The following is a 24,699-nucleotide window of genomic DNA, read 5'->3' as shown; positions in this document are numbered from 1 at the left end:
TAATTTTGAATTTTATAGTAAAGCTGATTGTGTGTGTGTGTGAAACTGTGGATATTCTGTGTTTACGATTAACATATTTGTAGACGATGTTTCGAACAAAATGTGTTTCGGCATTTCTTAAATCTTGCTTTTACTTGGACAAGCAATAGCTGTTTTATATCAGCTACATTATAATTGACAAAAAGATGTTGTTTAACCATTAGCACTCGAGTGGTGAATCAGAGTCACTACTAAAAATTGCTGTACCATTGTCCAAAATATTGTTTACATTATTAAATATGTTGGTATCTACACAATAGACTGCGGATCTTTATGCATTTATGAAGAAATTGGCTGGGTGAAATATAAAACAGTAAAGGAGAATTTCAGGATATAGTAATGTCGTTTTTAATGTAACAAAGCCGTTAAGGGATGAAATCAATTTTTATGTTATTCCTCTTTCCCACAATCAATGCAAAAAATTGTTATTTTGCATAAAGATCCGCAGTCTACTAATCAATGACTAAACATTTAAGTATATCAATTTCATATTCATACAAAGAAAATAATTAATATGGAATGGAATTATTCTAGGTCGGAAGAAATGTTTAATTTTCAAGTTAAAATAGCGCCGAGTGCAGAGGGTTAAAATGAGTGTTAATCAAGGTACTGGCCTTGGAAGTACATATTAAATTAAAGACACTTGAGATGGTAGGTAATTGGTGGCAGGAAAATTGAGAAAAATTAATAACCCGGAAAAGCGGGTAAAAAGAATACCTAAGAATCTCTGGTGCGTAATGAAATTTCATCGAAGCGATCGCCGACGACAGGCTTAATTGAATGGAATATCGCCGGGTATATTTATGAACTAGGGTATTTAAAGATGCACGCGACCTAGCAGTCTCCTATTCGGCCATCATCCCCCTGGTCCGTATCCCGCTGCATAACCGAAACCGCCCTTCTGGTCGAAGGTGTACGCCGTGCGAGCCGCAGTCACGTGCGCGTCACGTGCCAGGGATTACTAATTATGCCCCGAGAACGGTCATAATATCCTGAGCCCAGTGGGCACTGCATAGATACAGTTAATATCTGGGCACGGCAAACACCGCCGCCATTCACCGTTCGCGATTTATGAATAAAGTTCCTTGCCGAAGGGCGGCGCCGATATTTGATTTTCACACATGAGGATCGGGCCCGACTTGTCCCTCGAGGACCTCATTCGACTTTCAACTGCCAGCGACTTCGTATTTGTGACCCGTATTTGGTCTGCGAACCAATAGCATCCTACCTTGACCAGAAATTAAACGCGCCGCAGTTTGTCCGTAAAGCTCGCAATTCTCATATTTAACAGTCTAAAATTTTGTACGCCTCCGAATGTACTAATCGACATACGCTACCGCTCAAAAGTATCCGGGCACTTCCTTTTTTACCACGCGTATATTATAATAACTTGCCGTGTTGTTGTATGCGGCAAATCCTGTAATCGAATTTTAAACCTCTTCCCATAGTCCAGTGTTGCTGAATTTTTGTATACACACTTGCTTCCGATGACAATAAAAGTAGAAAATAAATTATATAAAAAAACTTTTTAAAAACCATGCTTATATCAAAGTGCACTAAGAAGTAGAAAAAAATAGTTTTTTTCTGGTTCTCCGTAAAATACCGCGAATCCAGTTAAATGATTAATAATATTTATTTTTCCCCAAAATTTTAAGCAATTAGTTCAAAATTTCTTCTGTTATAAAATTAGTGTGGGAATAGATAGAAAAATTTAATATAAATTTAAATAAAATCATAAAAATAAAAGCGTGGAGCGCCAAACTATATTGACGTAATCTTCGTGGGGCTCCACGCTTTTATTTTTATAGTCACTAATGTCATGATTTTACTTAAAATATTAAATTTTTCTGTCTATTCCGACACTAATTTTATAACTGAAGAAATTTTGAACTAATTGCTTAACATTTTGGGGAGAAATATTATTAAACATTTAACTGGATTCGGTATTTTATGGAGAACCAAGAAAAAATTATTTTCTCCTTTTTTAGTGCATTTTAATATAAGTGTTAAAAAGTTTTTTTAAAAACAAAACGTAGTCTAAGTTAATAGGATAAATATTTAGAACAATTTCGTCATTTGTAATTATTATTGTTATGTATATTGTGGTATCATAGCACAATAGAATTTATTTTTATGTACAAACTATATATAATGCAAATGCAATAACATAATTTCTATCCACAAATACGTAATCTGGAGGAACGATCTCGGTGCTTGAAAGGATTTCAAGTTTTACTTTGTTTTATTTCTAAGGTGCAGACCGAATTCACATCTCGTATTGAATCTTATTGTTAGTCTAATATTGGTAAGTTCTTAACTTAACACTAAACCCACCACTGCCGATCAAATGACCGATTTTATATTTTCCACTTCGCAATTATTGAAATTATGAAGTTGCTTACATAGAAAATGATTCAATAAATTTCTTTATCCCAGCACATATTGTAATAAAAGTTGCACAAAATCTAAATAAATAGGGCCTTGTCATTTTTACAAGGTAAAACATTTTTTAGTGTTAAAACGTTAGATATTCCGTAAGAAAGTAATAAAGATCGATTTTATTCCCTATTTCAGATGCTTCAGAAACTTTTATGCGTTGCTATTACACATTTCGCAAGTGTCCGGATACTTTTCAGCGGTAGTGTAGATGTTTTCGAAAAATGTAATAAAATTTGAAAGAATCGATATGCTCGGGAAAGAGATCTTGTTTATGTATTTGCCAGAAGAGTCTGATGGACCTGTTGTTCTGATTGCCAACAATAAATTTATTGTATTCTTTCTCGATTTCGAACGCATAACGGTTTGACGCGATAGAAAACTTTGCAAGGCTATACATTCGGAGTTCGAACAAAAATTGTGCAAACCTGGGATGATTTGTTCGTGGAACCGGAAATCAATTTCTCATCGAACAGTTTTTCTGGCACGGTGCGGCGCGGCGGTTTAACCGATGGTGATCGCGCGAAAGCAACGTTACACCGTATAAAACGAAAAACAATCAGGACAAAAGCATACGGTGGCGTCGCCGGTTGTTTGTATCGCGACCGTGATCGGCCGGATATGAATCCGCCGCTGTGCTCATGTGATTTTCCCGAAGAACAATATTTATTCATTGCTGGCCCCGTGTTTGAGCGCCGCCTTTGAAAATCCCGATCGCCGGCGACCGCCGCGCCGGTTTTACTCACATAATATGTTCCCATTGGCACATCGGACGCGTTATTCCCCCTTTTTGCCGACTTTCCCGACACAACGAACGGCTCTCCGTTTATCACGTCGCTCGGTAATTGCATTGCCATACAGAATAATTGTTCTTCTAAGTTCTGGTGCTTTCATTCGAGCATTTTGTTCACATTCATTAAAATATAAACAAAGTACTCGAATCTATAGTTTATTTACTACTTTAAACGTTTCTTAGAGTAGCTGTGCTACATCAGTTTTTAAATAAATATTTTTTTGTGCCATTAAAAATAAAGGAGATAGGTGGCCTCCTACAGCTGAGACACCCTGTATATGTATATTTTTCCGTGCACTATTCGATGCAGCACGTCATTCTCTATAAAGAAATATTAAGCAGCGTACGTCATAATTTTGTTGAATTCTGCAGACAAAAATCTGTTTTCCAGCGGCCAAGTTAAGTCGTCCAAGCGGATTTCAATAGAACCAACACGAGTTCGCCCACGGATTCAATCGAGCCTCGTCGCTACAAACTGGACAACCCATCGAAATCGCCACGGATCCTGTATATTTGCCGGAAGAACGGTTCCCAGGTTCCAGCGAGCCCCTTGTTTTCGCAGCGCGCCGCGCCGGCGGTGCAGGCAATTTCGGGAAACCCGGTCACTTTGCAAATAGTTGCTCTCGTTTGCGAACTCACCGAAGAGATCTTCGGCTCGATCGTTCTTCCTATTCAACGAGGGCTAGGGGAGAGCCCATGAATGTATCGTATTGACAGACGTCACGTGTCGCGAGTGCATCACGTGCTCTCCTACGCCCATGGGAAACTGTACCGAGGCCGGGAACACGCCGCGCCTCGCCGAGAGAACCCCATTCCAGAAGTCAAACTCGCCCCGGAGCTTGAAACTTCAAACAGATTCGTACCCTGTTGATTGATCTTCGAGATATCATCTAGAACGAACGTATGGTCGACGAACAAGGTACCGTGAACCCGTTGAATGTCCTCGGGGGACCGTGGACAAGCGTTTTTCACACCTCAGGATCATCCGGTTCGCAGAGTTCTTCACAGGTTTTGCAGTTTGTCCAGAATTCTTGAAACTCTCCTCTGTAAAATGAAGTTTTTGTTAGATATGAAGTCTATAGTAAGGTTGTCGCATATGAAATGTCCGATTTTTAGCAGTGAAATTAGACAAACGCAATTTTGAGTACCCAATGTATTCTATGTACAAACTGTAAGTTCCTTGATTATATAATATTACGGTAAAAATAAGGTATTATGGTCATTAACGTTTTTCATTTACAAGATTGTTATTTTGATTTTCTAGTTCTTTTTTACCATCAACGATTAGTACGCTAATTAATCACCACATTTTGACCAAAAATTAAGTTATTTGGTCACGTTAGTTGACGTTGAAATAAACTTTATTTAAGAGTAAAATTATACGTGTACATTAAACTTGTGAACATAGGATATTGACACTAAACGTACCGAGCTATAAAAGTAACAGGCTCGTGGTTGCTTTATACCAATGACAAGAATTAATTTATTTATACTTTGCGCGGTTTTTATTGTATAATATGTGCTGTAGTAAAGATATTTAGTAAATCATTTCTTATGAAGGCATCTTTATAATTTCATTAGTTGTCAAATAAAAGAAACCAGAACTAGTCACTTGACCGGTCGTGGTACGTTTAGTGTTAAAGATTAGCTTTGTACCTCAAAGTTTTATACAGGTGGTCTCAGCTGAAGGAGGCCGCAATTATATCTCCTTTATTTTTAATGGCACAAAAAGAATATTTATGGCATAATTTAAATGGTATCGAAGGAGGAATATCATAGAAGAACAATTTCTTTTGTCCGGTTATTTTTTCAAGGTCATCGTTATTTTTTTATCGGGAAAACTGATCTTTTTTTATTCCATCTTATAGCGGCTGAAAAAATACATTTGAATATGTTCTGAATGAATTAAGTCATTAACAAGATGGAATAAAAAAAGATAAGTTTTCCCGATAAAAAATAACGATGACCTTGAAAAAACTATTTTTTTTGTGCCACTAAAAATAAAGGAGACATTTAGGTGACCTCCTTCAACAGAGACACCCTGTATAATAAATCTACACTTTGTAATAGTATTTCTTGATCGAAACGTTTTATAAGAGCAGCATTCTAAAATCGGACATTTCATATGCAACAACCTAATACCTTCGTCACGTTGATTTCCATGGCAGATTATCTATCACGGTCCTCCATTGGTCCATAAGCGGTCGTCTTCGCAGATCGCAATAAAAACAAGGGGTAAATAAAAACCGAGGGACACAATCGAGTCGACGTTTCGACGTCGGGCCGGACTTACAATATAGCCACTCTGCAAACAACCAGCCCTTCACCCCTTCGGCCCTGAGCAGCCCTTGTAACCGGCCCTCCGGCGTAGCGGTGTTTCTCCGCTTGGATCCGCTTCTCTCCGCTCCTATCCGCTCCGTTTCGCTCGGATCCCCGCGAGAAGAGATTTTGATTCGCGCGCGATTGGAATTCACCCCCTCGGGGTCAACTTCCGGCCGAAAAATAGATCTCTGTGTTGCCTGTCGGCGAAGGTGAGCGTTAGATCGCGATTAACAGCGAGTTCAGAAGTTCAAAGGCCGATTTTACGCGCGCTTGAACACGCTACACGTGCCGGCGCGTGGCCCTCGCCTCGTGCGACCTTACACGATTGCACGATTGCACGATTGCACGATTGCACGATTGCTGGCTACCAGTCCCAGGAACAACTTGTCGGCATCACGGGACACCGATCCTGCTTTTTAGATCGGTGTCCATCAATCGATCCCCACGAGGCTAATCGCAAACGATCGTCTGTGAACTCCTTTTGTTGTCCCGCGCGCTACTTGTCGCGGCGAAGATAAACCTTTCATTTTTAAGGGTACCAGTTGCAGGATTTAGGGGATGGAGGTGCTGCCAGTAAACTGTAGACGTCTCTATGTGGATTTGAATTTTTTGTACTTGTTCAGTGCTGGAAATTGATTGGAAACTTGTATTTTTCATAGAGATTATCTTCCAGTCTCGCATAAAGGAATATAATTGCAAACTTTTGTATGGAACTGAACATTTACCATCCACGAAAGGTAAAAATATGACTCGCTGGCACGAGCAAGCAAAAATCAGATAATTTCTGCACCTAATCGTTATCTCGAAAGCATATGCGAATGCGATACGTCGATATGGCATCGACGTGACTCACTGTTTGTCAAAGAAATATTATAAAATTCCTCACTGACCGATTTGAGGTTGAAATTCCTTTCAATCCACATTTCTAATTCAAGAAATTGGAGAAAGAAAGAATCGAGCGATGTACGGACCTTGAATAAATTATGATCGTCGCAATATAACTGTAAAATGGCGGCACCGGGAGAGGAGACTAGCTCGAAATGTCCGGAGGAAAGAACGAAGGGAAAATGTAAAAGATTTCGCGTGGAGTACGATTTGACTTCCAAAGAGATGAGAATGTATTCATAAGGAATATGAATAATTAAATAGTTGCCTTTTTTGAAATTATTCAATTGACAGGATTCTTTGCCTCCTATTCAAACTGCTTATCATTCTGCCGCTTGCTTTTAGCCTTTGCGATCCAGATTTTCTGCAAAAGTTCTGCATGAAATTCGAAAATCACTGTTTCAGTTTCTTCGTTTTGTTCATACTTGTGACCAAAAAATTGTAACATTTGTGTTCTGATTTCTTCGTTCTGTTCACACCTGTATGTAGTCTTTGCTTCGAACACCTTTTCTACCCTTTTTCTCAGTCCTCTATCTTTTTCGTTTAATACTTCAGTCTGGGTATGCGTTCTATGCTTTTTATATTTTTACTTGCACGACATTGTTTCTATCGCTGACGTTCGATTTTCCGGTGGACATTCGAAGAGGATTTTAAATACATTCCCGTGTTTCTGCATCGGTAACGCTACTCCTCCACGATCCTCAAAGAATTCCCCGAGAAACATGAGGCGCCGAAGGAAAAAAAAAGTATCCAGTGAATCGGAATCGTTCCTCTCGCTCCTCCCGTTTCCACGGCGTGTCCTTTATCGAACGACAAAGAGGAGCAGGATCAGAAGGCACGGCGCTGCGCGGCGCCGCGGGGGAACTTCCCAGGGGTGGTGTGCACGGAAAGTCACGGATACCCGCCACCCTGCCGAGAAACATCGAAAAATCCGCGGAACGTTCCTCTCCGACTTCTGCATTTCAACGCTGAACCTGCCACGGCTTCAAATGTTCTATTCCAGAATTATTAAAACTACAAAGACACGCTCGAAATAAACTTAATATTTATGACAACAATGAGTAGGTAATTTTAAACAGTCAACAAATTAGAACACCCTAACAAGGGAAGGACGCCAAGTGTCCGACTTCGATTTCGATAATTTTTTGTGAGACGATGGTATATGGATCCCTAATGATGTCTGCAAAATATTAGGTGTAGTTACTCAATAGTTTTAAAGATAAAAACAATCCTACTCTTTTAGTATCCTAATTATCACTAACCCACTTAATTCCTTACTTATTGCTTCTTTCCCCATTCCCTGACTTTTGCATTTTTGGTTTGTTATTCTGTTTGGTTTATTTATGCTCTCTTTTCTCTTTTTTTCCTCAACTTCTTCAACCACTCTTCAACCTTGGTTGAAGATAATATAATAGTATGTTTAAATTTCACTAATATATTTGCTATTTTAAATTACCTTTACTGTATTACAAGCTCTGTACTTTGCATAAAGATCGGGAGTCTGATAATGAATGATAATTTTTACAGGACAAAGATTTAATTAAATACTCGCCTCTATAACATTTATAGAAATGAATCGCAATTCTCCTTTCTCCACCATTTTTCAAAGCTGTTGAGAATACTACGATGATACCCAACTTCATTGTTTTACAAGGTGCTTGTAAGTATGACTTACTCTTCTAATCGAAGTAAAAAGCATCGATGATCCAGATCCTGGTTACCCTGTAGCACAGCTGTTTCTATCGCATCTGGGCGTCCCGACGCGACGCTGTCGTTCGGTGTATGGGCGCCGCGGCGCATTCCTGACAAAGTAGTCATCACGCATTCCTGGAACGCAATCGTGAGCCTCCACCCTCGTTAACGAAAGATGGATTCGTACGCGGCAGCCTGAAGAGGACGCGTTATTACATTTTATCTAGGGTCGACGTCAGGAATGCCGCGAAGACCAGGGTAGGGAGCAGGTCCGAGGGCACGTGCCGTTTGTGATGGGTTCCTTTGAGCAATTGGACCCCTCAATTGGCAAAAAAAGTCTCGAAATTTTTCGAATTTCGAGGATCACGGGTGTCGCTGCTGCTTCGACATCGCATTCTTTCCATTGACCTGCTCATCTTTTCGAACCTCCTGGACCATATTAAATTGTATCTATCCATTGTGATCGTAAATCTAGAAAATCTACGATGTAGTTACCAAATATAAGAACAATACAGTTTAAAGTCAGTTCATAACAAATTCTAAAAAGTTTTGTTAATTTCTTGTTTTTCTGCTTCTATTCTACCTATCCATTGTGATCGTAAATCCACAAAATCTACAATGTAGTTATGTACCAAATATGAGAACGATATACGTTTAAAGTCAGTTCATAACAAATTCTAAGAAGTTCTGTCAATTTCTTGTTTTTCTTCAGCTATTGGGTTCGAACGAAACAGAAGCGGTAAAAAAGCGTACGAAAAGCAGATAGAAGTGGCTGCAGTTTGCTTATTGGCTACCCTTGATCAAGATGTACGGCTTGGATCGGACAATTTATAATCAATGACGGTAATTTTAAATGCGGACCACCCTTCCGTGAATCTCCATGCCGCAACCGGTTCGAAGGATCCTCTCGATGCGTATTATGATGCAGAGACACCCCTTTTACGCGTGACCGATGGGTGTGCAACGAGCCACGTGCAGACAGCTTGCTATTAGAAAGAGGTCCTTCTTCTGCTGAAAAAAAGTACGCGCCACGTAACTTTTCTTACTACTCTGTCACTGGTAACTTTCTGCATTATTTTTAGAAAATTGTCACAATGTTAATTCGTAAATTAACATGGTTACAGAGCGAGCAACCACAGACAAACATTTAGAATAAGTTCTGACTTGGAATTATCGAAAAATCCAGTGCAACAATAACGATTGACATTGTATGAACATTAGCGTTTCTGCAACTCACTTTTTAGGATACGATAGCAATAGGATAACCCCCGAGAAATCGTCAGCATGAATTAGGATGCAGCGTCACCCCCTCGATGCGTGACCAAAGGGTGTTTAGAGGGTTGCTCGTCGTCCCCGGTCACGAAACAACGCTTGGAACCGTATCGGCATAATTACACGGATGGCGTTAGTGTCACATATCCCGGACAATGCATCGAACGGGATCGGGAGCTAGGAGATGGGGTGGATGCACCTGCAAGGAACCATATTTCATCCGGCGATCGAGCGACTTTTGTGCCTTTATGCGCCGTGAAATCGCTAGGGTCACCGGGTTTCCCTAATTTCTATTATGCACAGATAAGACCGTGTTAGGCGGCGACCACTCGAGAACAGGGGATGCTCGGATTTTTCGGTGAACAATGCCTGCCTTTCATCCGGGTGTCCTGTAACTACGGATTGTTCTTTATCTCATTGTGTTCCAACAATTTTTCTGTACAAGCTACCGTGAAGTGTATCTGTGCGCCGTGTTCGCTGAAACTGCGACATAGAAATTCGTATTAGGTCTGCAAATAAGTTCCTTCCCCTTTTCTTCTACGATCATAACTTCTGACTGAATTCGAATCATTTTCCGATTTTTGTGCCATCTGAAAGAGCGTTCTTTCAGTTTTAAGAAGAATCGTGATGAGCGCTCTAAGAGTTTCCAGTCCTATGCAACAATTTCGAGAAATAAGGCGTGCGAGAAGCATCATTTGCGTCACTGCTTTTAGGAAATCAGCTGTTGAAGCTACTGAAATTGATTGTGCAGTACTGGGAGAGATCGCTGTATCGTTCAGGTGCACCGAGAAAGTTCGATGACGGTCAGTTACAGGAATTGCTCAACGAAAATCCGACACAGTCGTAAGAAGAATGGGCAGAAAGATTGGGATTGGGAGTCTCTCTCTCTTTCTCACCAGACAAGATTTTACATTTACATTTTATGTAATAAAATCTTGAATTTGGAAAACAAGGAGGAAGAACTTATTTGCACACCTAATAAATATTCATTATTTCACTATATTCAATAAAACTAACTAAATAAGAAACGACAAGATTCATTGAACGACTTAACGAGACTGTCATGGAGACAGATACAGTGGAAGTTAAGCGAACGTGGATGCACGTTGAAAGTTGAACGAAACGGAACACCAACGGAGAATGACAAACCATAAGTCTCCGTTTCAATTGTCGTCACAACGCGATAGCTCGTATGAGGCCAATCAGCCAACTGAATAGCCGGAAGACAGACGTGGATCTCGAAAAACTGGCATATTGAGTGCGTCGATGTTTACCGAGTTCATTGTCTACGCAGGAATCATATTTGTCAAATAAAAACCCCTTCGGTTTCTTTGTCTGTGTCCATCAATCCCGGACAATCTCTCGTAGCGAGCACTTCAGAGTCGACATGTCTGCCGTTTGGTCTAGCATCGAATACAACAAATCGTATAGCCCAATTCTAGAAGGAGCATCCTCAAAAAACCAATATAGAGAACACTGTCCAAATTTCGTCCACCTGTTATCAATATTTAAACTGTGGAGTCAATATGAATATCTTTCAGTGAATTTTTCTAAATTCTCCCACTCCTGACACAAGGATTGAATAGGTGAATCATTCTGTCGACTATATGATAAATTTTGATCAGTCTTCAATGGCAGAGGATTAACACGAAGAAATGTGAAATTGGCAAGAAAGTGGTTCGATAGAACGAGTGTATGTCTCCATGGATTAAATGAAGGAAAATATGCTGTGTTTAAAACTTTGCATTCGGAGCTATTTTAACTCGAAAATTAAACATTTCTTTCGACCGAGAATTAAATAATCCATTCATTAATCCAATTTTATGGATATGGAATTGGTATAATACCTCATATAATACCTGAATATTTATTAACTGTTTAGTAACTGCGGATTTTACGCATAATTTAAAGCAGTGGTCATATTAAAAAGATTTGAGGACATCAGTGCATTAGTTTCAGCTTAATAAGATAATTAAAAGATGAGAAATTTTTCTATTTGGCACCTGTATCTTGCAAACAACGCAAACATTTTTTATTTTGCATAAAGATCCGCAGTCTACTGATAGATATCGATATATTTAATAATGTAAACAATATTTTGAATAATGGTACAGCAATTTTTAAAGGTGACTCTGACTCAACCCTCGAGTGCTAAGGGTTAATAAATGTTGTACAGCCTCCGTTCGCAAAGAATTAAAAAGAAGGGAAGCACCTTCGATAGACCCAGCAATGAATTCGAAGAAGCATCATTTCTGAGAAAAAGAATCACAGTCGGAAAGTTCAACGTACTTCGTCATCGAATAATGCGTCGTCCAAGAAATAAGAAGGCTGAAGGAATGAGGTCTGGTGTCGTGAAAGGTCTCATCTAAGAGATCGTTCTGCTCGAAGCAATATCGCGATGGCGGATGCCAAAGGGAAGAGGCGCAGTCGTGTATTTTGTCACGAAAGTCTCTCGGCGCATCGGAGTATTTGGCCGTTTGTCGGACCGCGTAAATACGCGACAATGCCGTCCTTTGTGCGGCTCGTCTATCAGCGATGTTTGCCAAATAAAAGCCTATATACGGGCCTCTTTGTCTCTGTTGGGCTCGTGGCGCGCTGAAGCCACCCCCGGGGTTGCACGCCACCCCCGCAACGCCAATGATACGCCTAGTTGCCTATGAAACTCCGGTATGCCCCCTCGGTGCGTGCACAAAGGGGCATCAAGTTGGCGGTGACGGTGATGCAAAGTATTTCCAGGGGGGTGGAACACGTGCGGACCCGAAGGGGAACCGGTCCATGCCCCCCATCGGACAAGCTAAATCGGGGACGACAGCCAGCATACGTTGGGGGTGAGAGGGGGTGGCCTGTTTGTGGGACGAATTTGTTCGAAACATTAGCTGTCACCTAGGCCCTGAGGGAATGCCCGATTCGTGGAAAGTGGAAACTGGCCGCGATTAGACCGTTCATAAACGTTTATCGTCAACCCTTCGGAAATGATGATTCTTCGTTTACTTCTTTGCGATCGACTTCGTATAGCGTTTTGCAGGTATTACGATCATATACGTTCATTAACATTAACTTCTGGGTTTCCCATTCATCACAGTTTCAGCGGAGAAGGTTTGTATACTTCTTTCGTGTATCTAATTAAAAACATTGCGATACAATGGCTATCGTCTAGATATGATATCTGCATGTCATATATATTTTATCATCATATTTTATATTTATACCTGCTGTTAGATCTGGACACTCTGTATGGTCTGGTGACTATGAGAATCCAGCCGATGTCCCCTGGGTATTACCAGACAAATCTACTTAACTCCCAAGCTGATAAGATCTGGAAGAATAGAAAGGGTGTGAGCTGATAATCTAAGCGGTAGTCGGATTGACATAGTTCAAGCTAATTGTCAGGAAATATGTGCGTCTCTACTTTTTATATCATATTTGTCTAAACCAAAGCAACGCAAATTGTACAAGTCTTGCAAAGATTCTAGAAACTATTCCCAAAATATCTCCCATCAAGCTCCACAAATATTCAAGCTGAATTGAACTTCTAAATCAACTCCCTATTTCTCGAAAATATCAACAATTCACTTCCAAAACATTCTCCAGCCAAAACTTCAAGCTACATCCTCGATCAAGCTATAAACTGTACTCTCTAACATCCGTATTCATTTCATCGATATCCGAGCAACAATCGCGCAAGACCAATGAAACTCAGAAACGAGCTCCTGTCTCGAAAAAACCACCCCTATCCATCCAGCCATCTAATATTCAGCGGCTGGGTCCGCAGGCGGTCTTGATCCCCGAAAAAATCTTCGGCAGCGAAACCCGAAAGAAATTCGCACCCTATATCCGGCGTACGTCACTGGCGTCGGCGTTGATATTGATCTCCTGGTTCTGAACGCAACCAGTTGAGCACCGCGACGCCTTCGCACCCCCTCCATAGCTGAAGGTTGAAAGGGCGGGTCCTGTCGCCGCCAATCCTAGTCGCGTTCTCGTCAAGGGATGAAGCCTCCGCCCCCGTTCACTCTCGTCGATCGGTCGTCTATTTCGCGACGCCTGTTTCTGGAGGGGTGGAGGTCGGCGTCGGCGTCGGCGTTGTCGTCGGCGAGAGGGGGTTGATTTTCACTGTCGATGCGGTGGCTCCCGTCAAAAAAGCTTCAGAGTCCGGCCGGCCGACACACGTTCCTATCTGTCACGCAGCGAGACCCGTTTCCCTGGTTCCCGTCAGAGGGAAAACCACCCCCGTGCCTGCCCCAGAAAAGTAAACCGCCGGTTTCCACCCTCAGGATGCTAAACACTCGGTTGTCAACGGCTCGTCGAACATCGATGCCAGTTAGGATACCTGCAGACGATCGGATCTGCCCTTGAGACTGGTCACCGCGGACGAAGAACCTGATCAGGGTTAGCTACCCCTCATCTAGGACGGTGAAGCAAGGAATTCTCGTGTTAAGGACGCTTCCAGTGCCTCTCTCGCGAACGTGACACCTCATTTTGTGGACCAGGGTGGTTGATTTTCGTTTGACTGTGACTACAACGGGTGGAACTGGGTTGACAGTGATCGAGGGTGCTCGCAAGACGCTCCTTTGGGATTTTTTCACTTGTTTTCGCAGTGAGTGGAACAGTGTAATAGGGATCGAGGAATCGTGGGTGCCAGGATATTCGCAACCATGTTGGAGTTCTATCCGCCGCTACCCGGTACCCTGAACCGGCAGGCCGAGTCCGGTCCGCCGACGATGGGCTCCGCGCCTCCGATGCCGTTCAGACCTGCGAACGATAACAACAATGGAGGTAACAAGCTGATCTAATTATTCTCGCCTTGTAGAACTTCGTAGATACTCACCGAGCTTTTCGATATTGAGTGAGTTTGAACTTTGTACTCAATTGGATGATTATTTGTCACCCAATATTTTGGAAGGGTTGAAGTTTGAGGGCGCTTTATAGTTGGAAGGTTGCTGCTTTCAGTGATGTAGTGGTAAGACTTTTGGAGCTTGACGCGTAGCGAATTTTTGGTTCATTGTTGTTGTTCTGTGAGCGATAGTTCTCTTTTGCTGTAACAGATAAATCTATTGGAAACCCTGCGATGGTGCTTGTTAGGAAATAGCTAAAATACGTCAGTAAATTGTTAGTAAATAATAGTTAGCTGTTAAATACTACTAGCAAATTATTTTGATTCTGAGATTCGTTTAGCTCTGATAGAACCGCTTGAATCAGGATGGTAGTGAAACAGCAATATGTTCCATTTGTAAAATTCGCGTACTTTCTTAACATTAGCATGCACTTTAAAACTGTTCTTCAATGTTGTATAAAAATCAATAATGTCTCTATAATAGCCCCAGTTTATACTCTATTTCGTGTTTGTCGTCTTTAGTAAGTTCAACTGGTTTGCCTATTTAAATTACTTATTATTCCGTGAATTTTAATTGCTAATCGTTAACGATGTATGTATTCGGTTAGAATGTAACGCTTGTTACAGCATGGTGTTGTAAGAGTACCACTAATTTATTGTAGATATGTTTCTAGAAAGAAATAGTTATAGTAGAGACCGATCGAACACGAGATGACTGTCACACAGAAACTTATCATATTCCGTCGCAGCATCGCTTTATCACTATCGGCAATCGATAAGTGACGGAATAAATTTCATGGGTCTCGCGATATTGCTTCGCTCCCAGAACGCTATCACATTTCTCAGTCCGACAGCGATATCAGTCAGAATAACTCCCCATGCATTTATTTCTCTCGCGGCGATACTGTTTCGCGGTTAAAAAACTACAAACTCGATAGAAAACTGTTCGAATCCTTTTAAATCATATAGTTAAAATATAGTTCAATAGCTGTGCTGACACATCTGTTCGTGACTGCGCGTAAAACAGTAGCGATGACAAATTTCCCATTATCTATTAAAATATTCTATGTAATGTTCTAAATTTTATAGATTCTTATATATTTGACACATTTACTAGTAAAATTGCAGTTTAACAATCCTAACAAGTCGAAGAACATGTATATCAACATTTTAAAATTCTTCTAATCCTTCTATTGTTTGAAGTTCTGCCAACTGGTTCTTCTTACAAATGCATGAAGCCTAGTAATTAATTCCATCTCCAACGGACCTGTTGACAACACAAATAGCCTGCAGCAACAAATGTAATGCAACAAATCTCCAGCATCTTTGTCTTGAAAAAAGTGCTCCACAGTCCAACAACTGCAAGTGCATGCGTATCGCATAAAAGTTAGCAACCGATTCCGGTCGCATCTTGAACAATGAAACTAAAAGGCCAACGAAGCATCAGTTACATAGCTGTTCTCCATTTCCAGAGCCCACGGTCTCCGTGAAGACAGAGTCTGGTCTTCTGGAGACAATTTGCGCCGGTTGCGACCGCACCATAGCGGATAAATACGTGATGCAGGTCGCCGGAAGAAACTACCATGAGGAGTGTCTTTCGTGCGCCGTGTGCGCCGCGCCTCTCACGAATTCCTGCTTCATCCGCGAGCTAAAGTTCTACTGCAGGTCCGACTACGAAAGGATCTTCAGTGTGAAGTGCGCCAGGTGCATGGAGAAGATCAGCTGCTCGGACTTCGTTCTCAGGGCGCCCGGCCTGGTCTTCCACGTCGAGTGTTTCGCGTGTTGCGTCTGCGGGCAACCGCTTCCGCCGGGCGCGCAGTACTTGCTCAGACAGGGCCAGCCGATCTGCAAAAGGGATTATGAGAACGAGCTTTACCTGAACAGCCCCCAAGGTTCGTTTCAATCAAACTAATCGTTTCCCACCTGTTTCTTCGACTTCCCTTTCACTTTAATTATTATTGTGCAGCTTGCAGTGTCCATCAGCTTTGTCTTCCATTATGCAATTAGGTCAAGACATGATTTCTGCTTTAGTACAATAACTTTATCTGTATATCCTCTCTGTTGCTTCTCACTCGCTTCTGAAAGCTTCAAGTACCTAGCAGTACCTCACTTTCAATGGAATGCTACACAACTTGCTGATCTATGTTTTATCGATTCCTTCTACTCAATCTTTTCCATAAATAATGATAATACTGTTTCAAGATGTGTGTTTGAATATATCTCTTCCTATTGTTGTGCTTTGTTTCCTAATTCGTTGATTCCAGCTTATCGTTTCCTCGAACCCCATCGTCAACTTGACGGTAAAATTGTCGAACGCTTGCTTGGAGATCTATTTTGTTTTTGGCCCGTCGAGACCGCGATTTCGTAAAATGTTAGGTAGACAAGCATTGGCGTTCATTACAGAACCGAGAACTTTGACAGCAAACTGCTCGACTATCGTCGTTCCTTTATCGATTATATGTATTGTTGCAACGAGAATCAAGATTGGCGACCCGTTCGCGCGATAATTAACGGAAGCTCGTTAGCTCGAAGTGTCGTTCGCTCGTTTTGTTCCCCGCGACGCGATCAGGCTCCTCGTTTTTCACTGAAACGAAACAGAAATTTATTAAGAAAACAAACGATCCACGTGCGAGAACGTATTGTACATACCTTGTTGCATTGTTCGCAGGTTGTACTACTACAATCTAAAGACATCCAATGTAAATACCTACAGGAATTTCATATCGAGGCTGTCTCTTTTCAAGGTAACTACACTTAAAACCAAGCGTAATTAGAAACGGTCCGAGAATGGTTCTTTCTAACGCCAATCTGTGAAGAGAATCGCAAAGAGTCGAACTTTCTGCGTTCGCGGGTTTCCATTATCTTTCCGAACTTTAGTCCATCGCGGATAATAGAAGAGCAGTTTGTTAGTCAGGATTCCGTGTAAACTCGGTGGAAAAATCATCTCAGAGTTCCAGACGGTTTCTATTCAACAAGATTCCTTGGATTCGTTCGCAGGTCACCGGAACGTATCTTCCCTAAATTTAACGTCTTAACATTCCTACTTTTCGCTCGGAGCTGTCGATTGTCTCTTTTCTGCTCGCAGTTCTTCGAACCTTTCGCTTCCGTCAGCATAAAGTAAACCTAATTGTTCGATGGTTCCCACTCCGAAGTTGTTACAGTGATTGTTGCGAGGGGATCCCGTTTGGTTGAATGGAAACAAGTCTGATCAGTACTTTGACAGAGCACAGTGGGGCCGAAGGAGCCAAAACGCGGCGACAAGTCCCGCTTAACAAATTATTCCTTTAAAAAACAAATTTTACACAGTAAGCTCGATCTTCGAGCTATAATGTCATATTTTTGTTTTCTTAAATTGATCAATTTTTAACGCTGCTACGCAAGATTGAATATATGAACCTCCGAAGTTAAAATCATCCATCTTTCGTTGTTTGATCAACCGAAGTAAGTTTCTGGAAAAGTTGTGTGTAGATACTGGTGTGAATGGCACCTTTCTACTTTCTCATCCCCATCTTCAAGGGTTGTTTTCACCCCGTACCACACGAAAACTCTGCTGAAGCAGAAAAGAATACGTATCAAATATTTTCCAATGTTTCAGTCGCGTGCAAAATCTATTTATCGCGTCACAACAGTTAATTTATAAATATTCAGTGAAAGAGTTGTATATTCTGCGCAAACAATACCTCAAATAAATATTGTGCTAGCCACGAGAACGAGAAAAATACGGACATATATGTATATCATTTGAATCCGTTGAAGATGTTCACCGCGTTCGGGCTGCGCATCGACTCCACTGTGCGGCGATTGTCGACGTTTAAGTTCAAACGATGTTTGACCAAGTTGTCCGGTGTTTAACGATTAGTTATTCTACAGACTATGACCTGCTGGATGAAAATCGGCCCCGCGATGGTCGTCGAGGTCCGAAACGGCCGCGGACTATCCTCACATCCGCGCAGAGGCGTCAGTTCAAGGCCTCGTTCGAGGTCTCACCAAAACCCTGTCGGAAGGTCCGAGAGGCTCTGGCGAAGGACACTGGCCTCAGTGTTCGCGTGGTGCAGGTCTGGTTCCAGAACCAGAGGGCCAAGATGAAGAAGCTGCAGAGGAAAGCGAAGACCGAGCCTGGATCAGACAAGGAACCAAAGGAAGAACGCCGACCAGAAAGTCCTCACAGCGATCACAGTAAGTCATCTTCTTTACCTTCTTTATTCCTCAAGTACCTCCTGTTTCTCCATTAATTTCATCTTCGTTATCATTTAATATTCATTATCTGATCATTCTTCAACCACCTCCTGCGCTCTACGTCTCCATCTCAGTCGAAATATCTCTATTTCATTCATCTTCATTATCATTCAGTAATTTTTCATATTTATGACGAAAGAGTTACCTTCGCACGTGGTTTGGTCAAAATGGAATAAAGGTGTGTCATTATCTTTCTTTGATGACTACATTTTCACGATTTCTTTGATGACTTCATTTTATCAGAGCACGTACAACCCGATCCAGTGCGATCTGGAATAAAGAAAAAGAATTAGAAATTGTTTAATGTTCAATATTCATTTGACGAATCGTTTATCTCCTTCGTCCGAGAGAAGATCTTACCTGTGACTTGTTGGTTTCATTTTCTCGCACCACACTCACGAATCCGCACACACTATCAGCGAAGACTGGTTAATGGGGCTCTGCAAAAAGAAACAATCGGTGCAAAATGCCAATCGTTTGATCTCGTTCGCAGGTCATTATTTGAACGCCATGAACATGCGCGACGGGGAATCTTCTAGCTTCTCCTCAGCCACGCAACCGCTCAACCCCAATAACCCGTACTCGCCCGACGGTAAGTCTCTTTCTCACCGTAGAAACAATAGCATCGCGTACCTATCGGATCTCCGGATATTTGAATGTTCTGTGGTCACGTGTTCTTCGGTGATCTCCTCGAAATCCAACAGATTCGGATCCGCTAGCTCTGCAGGAAGATCCGAGCCTCCTAATAACGTGACATCAACGAATAAAGTTAAGGGTAGCTAGATAGAGGGATAACATTAAATGCTTTATGAAAACGGGATTGAGAGAAAAATATTTAGACACAATGGCTTGCGCGACATAAGAATATAGAGGCGGAGGGTTAAATAGAATAGTGTCCAGGACCAAGAAATTCCTTGATTTAGATCTGAATACACAAGTATACGAAAGTGAAAGAGAAAGACATTTTTCTGGTCTGGATTTGTGGCCGAGTGCGAAGACGTTAATGGATTTTTATGAATTTCCAGACACATATCCCGGCCACTCGGGCGAGAGTTTCTGCAGCAGCGATCTATCGTTGGATGGAACGGAAGCTGGTTTCGATATAGGCGAAAATGAGGGCGGAGGCGGGCAAGATGGCGGCCATCAAGGCGGCGGATCCCACCCACATCATGGGCCAACATCCCACGAGGCGCCATCCTTGTCGCAGAGTTTGCACGCGGCGATTCACAACCCCATCGACAAACTGTTCCTGATGCAGAGTAGTTACTTCAGTGGTGACCACGCGTAATCCGAAACCCGTTTCCCCCATTGTTTTCTTTCGTTTGGTGTCCCTATCGCGGTTCTCCGACCCCCATGACGTAGCTGGTCCCTGCGTCGAACAGCGTGCCCCAATTTTTCTCAAGAGAATCCTTGGAAATTTTCTCCCATTTTTCATTCCCCTTCAATTTCTTGTTTTTTTCACATTTGTCGTTTCCACGATAGCACTTTATGCATTACACATTCGAGGAGGATATTTATATTTATTATTTGCTTTACTGTACCGGTGATCGCGAGAATGTTAACGAGTCGCTTCGTTCAATATTTTATAGAGAGATAGGGTAACTACCTGCGTTAATTTATGTAATATTGTTAAGTTGATAGAGCGACGGGAGTGTCGTAGAGTAAGCTATAGTAGGATATGTACAAACAGTTTTCAAATCCATCATCTTTTCATTCCAATAGAACCTATCGCTTGAAGAGCATTTATTTTTCATATTTTCGATTCGATATTGTTATTAGACTGCGGATGTTTGTATATCGATAAGCGAGAACGTGTTGATTATTTAAACTCTCGTTACATGTAAGAACATCTTCGATGCTCCAGAAAATGTTGAACAATCGTAATGTGTGTATGAAAAATATCTGAAATCCACAGTCTAATTATTGTATACATTTTTCTTTCGTCGACGGACTGTTCTTCCGTTTATTCTGTGATTCGACTTGAATTGTATCGTCTCCAATTGATTATTGTCATTATCGCGCGATTCTCGTTCGTAGAGCGATCATTCATTTCAACAACGATTTCGATGTACCAAAGATGGCGAGAACACGACATAGCGCAAAGAATATCGCGGTTCGATTTACTATTAAGCGATGTATCCTTCGGTTTACACGTATAAAAAGGAAAAAAAAACATATATTTAAGCACCGACGAACGTTCGTACCTTATTTCTGCCCCGAATGATGGTCGTCGACAGAGGATTCGACTGCAGATCGGAGCTCCTTCGTTAAAATGATGTTCGTCGTCCCTCTCTGAACGAAGGAAGAAATGAAATCAATGTTAGATCGGATCGAAATGTTTGTTGCATTTACAGAAAATCACTCGAAGCAAGACAAAGCGAATTTGTTTCGAATTTAAAAAGTTCACCGCCAAGGAAGTAGAAACACTCGGCCTTGACCGACACGAAATTATGCATTTCCATTCTTCCAATAAAAGTCCAATAAATCCCGGTCTATGCAGAAAATGCAACAAACCTCTCGCAACGACCGAACGACGGGAAGATTATATTTAGTAAACGAGCCGTTCATTTGCCTAAACGATCAACTCCGCAGTAGAAACAGCAACAAAGAAATGAATAAAATAATACGTATTTAAAATGGAGCGGACAATTTTTGTCGTTCAGTAATATTGAGGAAATTGTGAAAGTCTAATTATTAAGAAAATTTATTGTAAATGTGAAGACTGACGCATCAATCAAATGTTCTGGTAACAAAATTGACCGAGTTAGAAGGCGGGGTTAATTGCTTTGACCCGTGAACGGCTCGAACGTGAAGTGATTGAGAGAAAGGAATCTTACCAAAGGAACGGATGGATGAACAATGTAAATGAAAGTCAGACATCAAGCACACCCTCGAATTCTACGAAAACAGATATTCAGGAAGAGTTGACGCGTTGAATCGTAGCGTTGCAATCCGATTTACAGAGGAATAATAGCCCGGCTTTGTCCGACGAAGCGATCACTAGAAACTACGAATTAGTGAGAATTACAATACATTATATAAAAAAGAATTCGCCAAAATGCCATTTATTTACCCTGCTCGATCTTCTACAACTTGATTCGATTTAATACTGAATTTCACTGGAAGAGAACATTCGAATGGACTGTGTTAATATTTGCAAACGACAAGAATAAGAAAATTAATTTTCAGTTGAAAATTGTGTAGGTGGAAGCTATTGATCTACCAACAAATAACTACTTACGTGATCCAGTCGGCCGAAGTAGAAAAGTCCGGGATAAGACAGACGGCGCAGGTAAGAATAGAGAGTTTATTATATCAGAAATATAATGACAAAAAAAAACGAGCTGAAATTTAAAACATATACAGAAAAATGCAGATCCCTTAAGAAACACCGTTTAGAAACGTACAAAACCCGACGTCTGATCCTGAATAAGTTTCCCGATCGTCGTAAGTACGATCTTCGATTTTCGGTTCGGAGATTCTGTGTGGATTTCACCGGCTTAATAATATTTCCAATTTTAGTATCCCAAGCTATGCGAGGAACATTTTTCATTGGAAGGATTGCGATCCGTTACTTTCATAAGTTCTTCGAATTTCTTATTGTGTAATTATGCGTTCCGTTTAAGTGTAAATGAGCGTTCCGGTTGAACCTATCGTAAACTTGGAAAATAGAAATTCCCTTAAGAATATTAGATCTAACACCTTTTGATTTTTTCAAAGCGTGATACTGGCGTTCATTCGTTTAGTTTTATGCAATATAGACGAAGTCGAGAAGAAATTTCTATTTTTCAATTTAAAATGCGGTCTGCTGAGAACAGTGTGGATGTTCAAGCGAATTGAATTTCTACACCGCGCCGCCAAGATGGCGTGACGAAAATCGAAGGCAATTCGTGCGTAATTCCCGGCAGTGACGACACGAAGCACCGATAAAAAAGAAATCTCGATTTCATCGCGTACTTCGAACTTTGTTCGGTTTACCCTGCTTTGCTTTTGCGGCAGCAAGAATCGTTGTACAAGCATCTTGATAGAAAACTAGGCCTAACCATGTACTACGTATATTGCTGGTATCTGTCATAGATCTTCTTCTACTGTTCCCGCTTTCCCCTCGTCATGGTGTACGATTCCGATGAAAGCCAGGCGTTGGAGAACGCTTCTGGACCCTTTGATGCTCGTCGAGAACGTCTCTTTGGAAATGTCTTGCGACTTTGCTTGCGGTAGGTTTTCTCTTTGGTTGCGTTGATTGAGCAATTAGTATCGAGTACCATTACTAGCTGGTGTATTTCTACTGTACAATCCTCTTTAACACTAGGTTTACTAATATTTCGAACAAATTAATTTTTTTACATTATAAAAGAATGGCTAAAAGACACATTCTCGTTATTATCATGAAGTAATGTAAAATAGTCACTTTTAGTGCTGCGTAAACCTAGTGTTAAATGTTGTACATCGAAAAATTTGAGATTGTACGAACCGGATCCAGTCTCTTAGTTTCTACGCGACTTGCTTCTATTTTTCTTAGTTGAATTACTCCTTGAATATTGGTCATCAACGGAGTCACTCTTCGGGAATGTATTCCTACATCTAGATTAATTTGATTCGCCCCCACTGCCAGAGAGAGAGAGAGCTACGGGATCGATTCTCTTAATTCCTCTACCTTAACTTTAACAACAATCAATTCCTTTTCTACGTATCCTAAGTCTACTATTTGTCAACGCCTGGACCACATCCCTGGTACATAAATCCCCAGTGACGCACAGTGAACCTAAGTACTCGTATCATCAAGACGAGAGGAACGCCGTCGAACAATTGCGAACCTCCGATCCGGAAGTTGGAGAACAATTAACATTCATGTAACATACATCTGCAACTGGTTCAACAATTCAATAGAAATGCATCGCTCGTTCCTGTATAAAATCTTCGATCACAGGTTTCAGGTTTGTCGATCATTTACTTTCTACATATAGACTTTTTTCGCTTTTTTTTCATTCGATTTATCGAACAACGCTGGATGTTGGGCGCGATTGGTATTTTAACATCCGCTAAACATTTTCTTTTTAAAATCGTTAATCACTGTTCACAAGTGGAGCTGCTTCGCGGTATTATTCCACTAATGGCTAGGGTCTGGAGTTTAAGACTCCAAATTAATTGCTCTTTGGTGATTTTCTAAGTCCAAGGCCTCGACGTCCCTGAATCTCTTTGGTTTTAATTGACTATAACTTATTGTTAGTGACTAAAACGCGCTTCTTCGACTCCAGGCACCGATTTCTCTTTGAAGCTTCCACTAAACCGCAGGATCTATGATCTTGCTTCCATCGTTATCCATTTTCTACGCAATCGACGTTCTGCTGATCAGCTTCCTAAGCGTCAGATCTACAGAACTATTTAAATCAAAGCTGAGGAAAAATATACTTTTGTCTTCAACAATTTCCTTAATCTACACTATCTCCACTCGTCTCTCTTGAGCTCCACTCGTGTACAGAACACTCGAAAATCGATTTCTGTCGCCCAACACCGCGCGCCGTTCCAACCTACGTCTTAAAAATCTAAAAAAAGAAACAAACGGCCTAAGTGTGCTAACGGCAATGACGGGATCGAACAGTTCGTCCCAAATGCTCTTTGGCTGCCCGCGTTCCCTAAAGATCATTCTGCCACTGCATTTATGAGACGCTGTCTACCTAAAGCGCCGCTCTTTAAGCTAAACTGGGAGAAGCTGCGGCCCGCACCCTACGCAAACCATTTGTCCTCATCGCAACATCCTCGCTCTCTCTTTCCCTCTCTCCCTCTCCCCTTCTCTTTTGCTCTTTCTCTCTTCATCTTACTCTCCATTTCTCTCGGTCTCCTCTTGCTCTCCATGATGGATACCTGCGGATCGCCCGCTGGCTTCACTTAAACGAGTTTATGATGTCGACGATGCTGACGTAGGTGCCAACCACCAGGCCGAGCAGACCGAACACGATCAGACAGATGTTCTTCAGCACCATGAACATGCACGGGCCGAACTTCTTCTGTGGCCAGATCACGCAGATCTCGATGATCGCTGGGAATGCAATTCCCAGGGCTGAGAGACACAGCGCGCCGAACAGCGATATGAAGAGGCCCAGCCTGGGCACCGAGACGGCCAACGTAACTGCGGGGAAGAAAAGAATGATAGTTGCGATAGCTTCTTACGATATGGGGACAAAGAAGTAATCAT

General features: G+C 41.5%; 2 protein-coding genes across 5 annotated transcripts in view; one reads left to right on the top strand and one right to left on the bottom strand.

Moving 5' to 3' along the window:
• The first annotated feature begins 13,519 nt into the window (after nt 1–13,519).
• On the top strand, nt 13,520–22,847 carry Lmx1a (LIM homeobox transcription factor 1 alpha). Of its 2 annotated transcripts, XM_076421558.1 has the most exons (5): nt 13,520–14,212; nt 15,743–16,162; nt 18,141–18,446; nt 19,000–19,098; nt 19,532–22,847. In XM_076421558.1, exons 1-5 carry the CDS (start codon nt 14,092–14,094, stop codon nt 19,792–19,794), a joined length of 1,209 nt encoding a protein of 402 aa, XP_076277673.1. In that variant the 5' UTR covers nt 13,520–14,091; the 3' UTR covers nt 19,795–22,847. The 2 variants fall into 2 exon arrangements, with proteins under 2 accessions (XP_076277673.1, XP_076277680.1); XM_076421565.1 differs by lacking the exon at nt 19,000–19,098.
• The window catches only part of LOC143207714 (proton-coupled amino acid transporter-like protein acs), a 39,128-nt gene continuing 36,228 nt past the window's right edge, over nt 21,800–24,699 (bottom strand). For all 3 annotated transcript variants that reach the window (XM_076421497.1, XM_076421489.1, XM_076421498.1), the window contains one exon: nt 21,800–24,633. In XM_076421497.1, the coding sequence (XP_076277612.1) occupies nt 24,389–24,633 (245 nt within the window). In that variant the 3' untranslated portion in view covers nt 21,800–24,388. The remainder of the gene's footprint in view (nt 24,634–24,699) is intronic.

This window comes from Lasioglossum baleicum, chromosome 1 (assembly GCF_051020765.1).
Source record: "Lasioglossum baleicum chromosome 1, iyLasBale1, whole genome shotgun sequence".
Lineage (NCBI taxonomy): Eukaryota > Metazoa > Arthropoda > Insecta > Hymenoptera > Halictidae > Lasioglossum > Lasioglossum baleicum.
The sequence above is the reverse complement of the archived record's forward strand: the minus strand, read 5'-3'. Positions and strand labels throughout refer to the sequence as shown.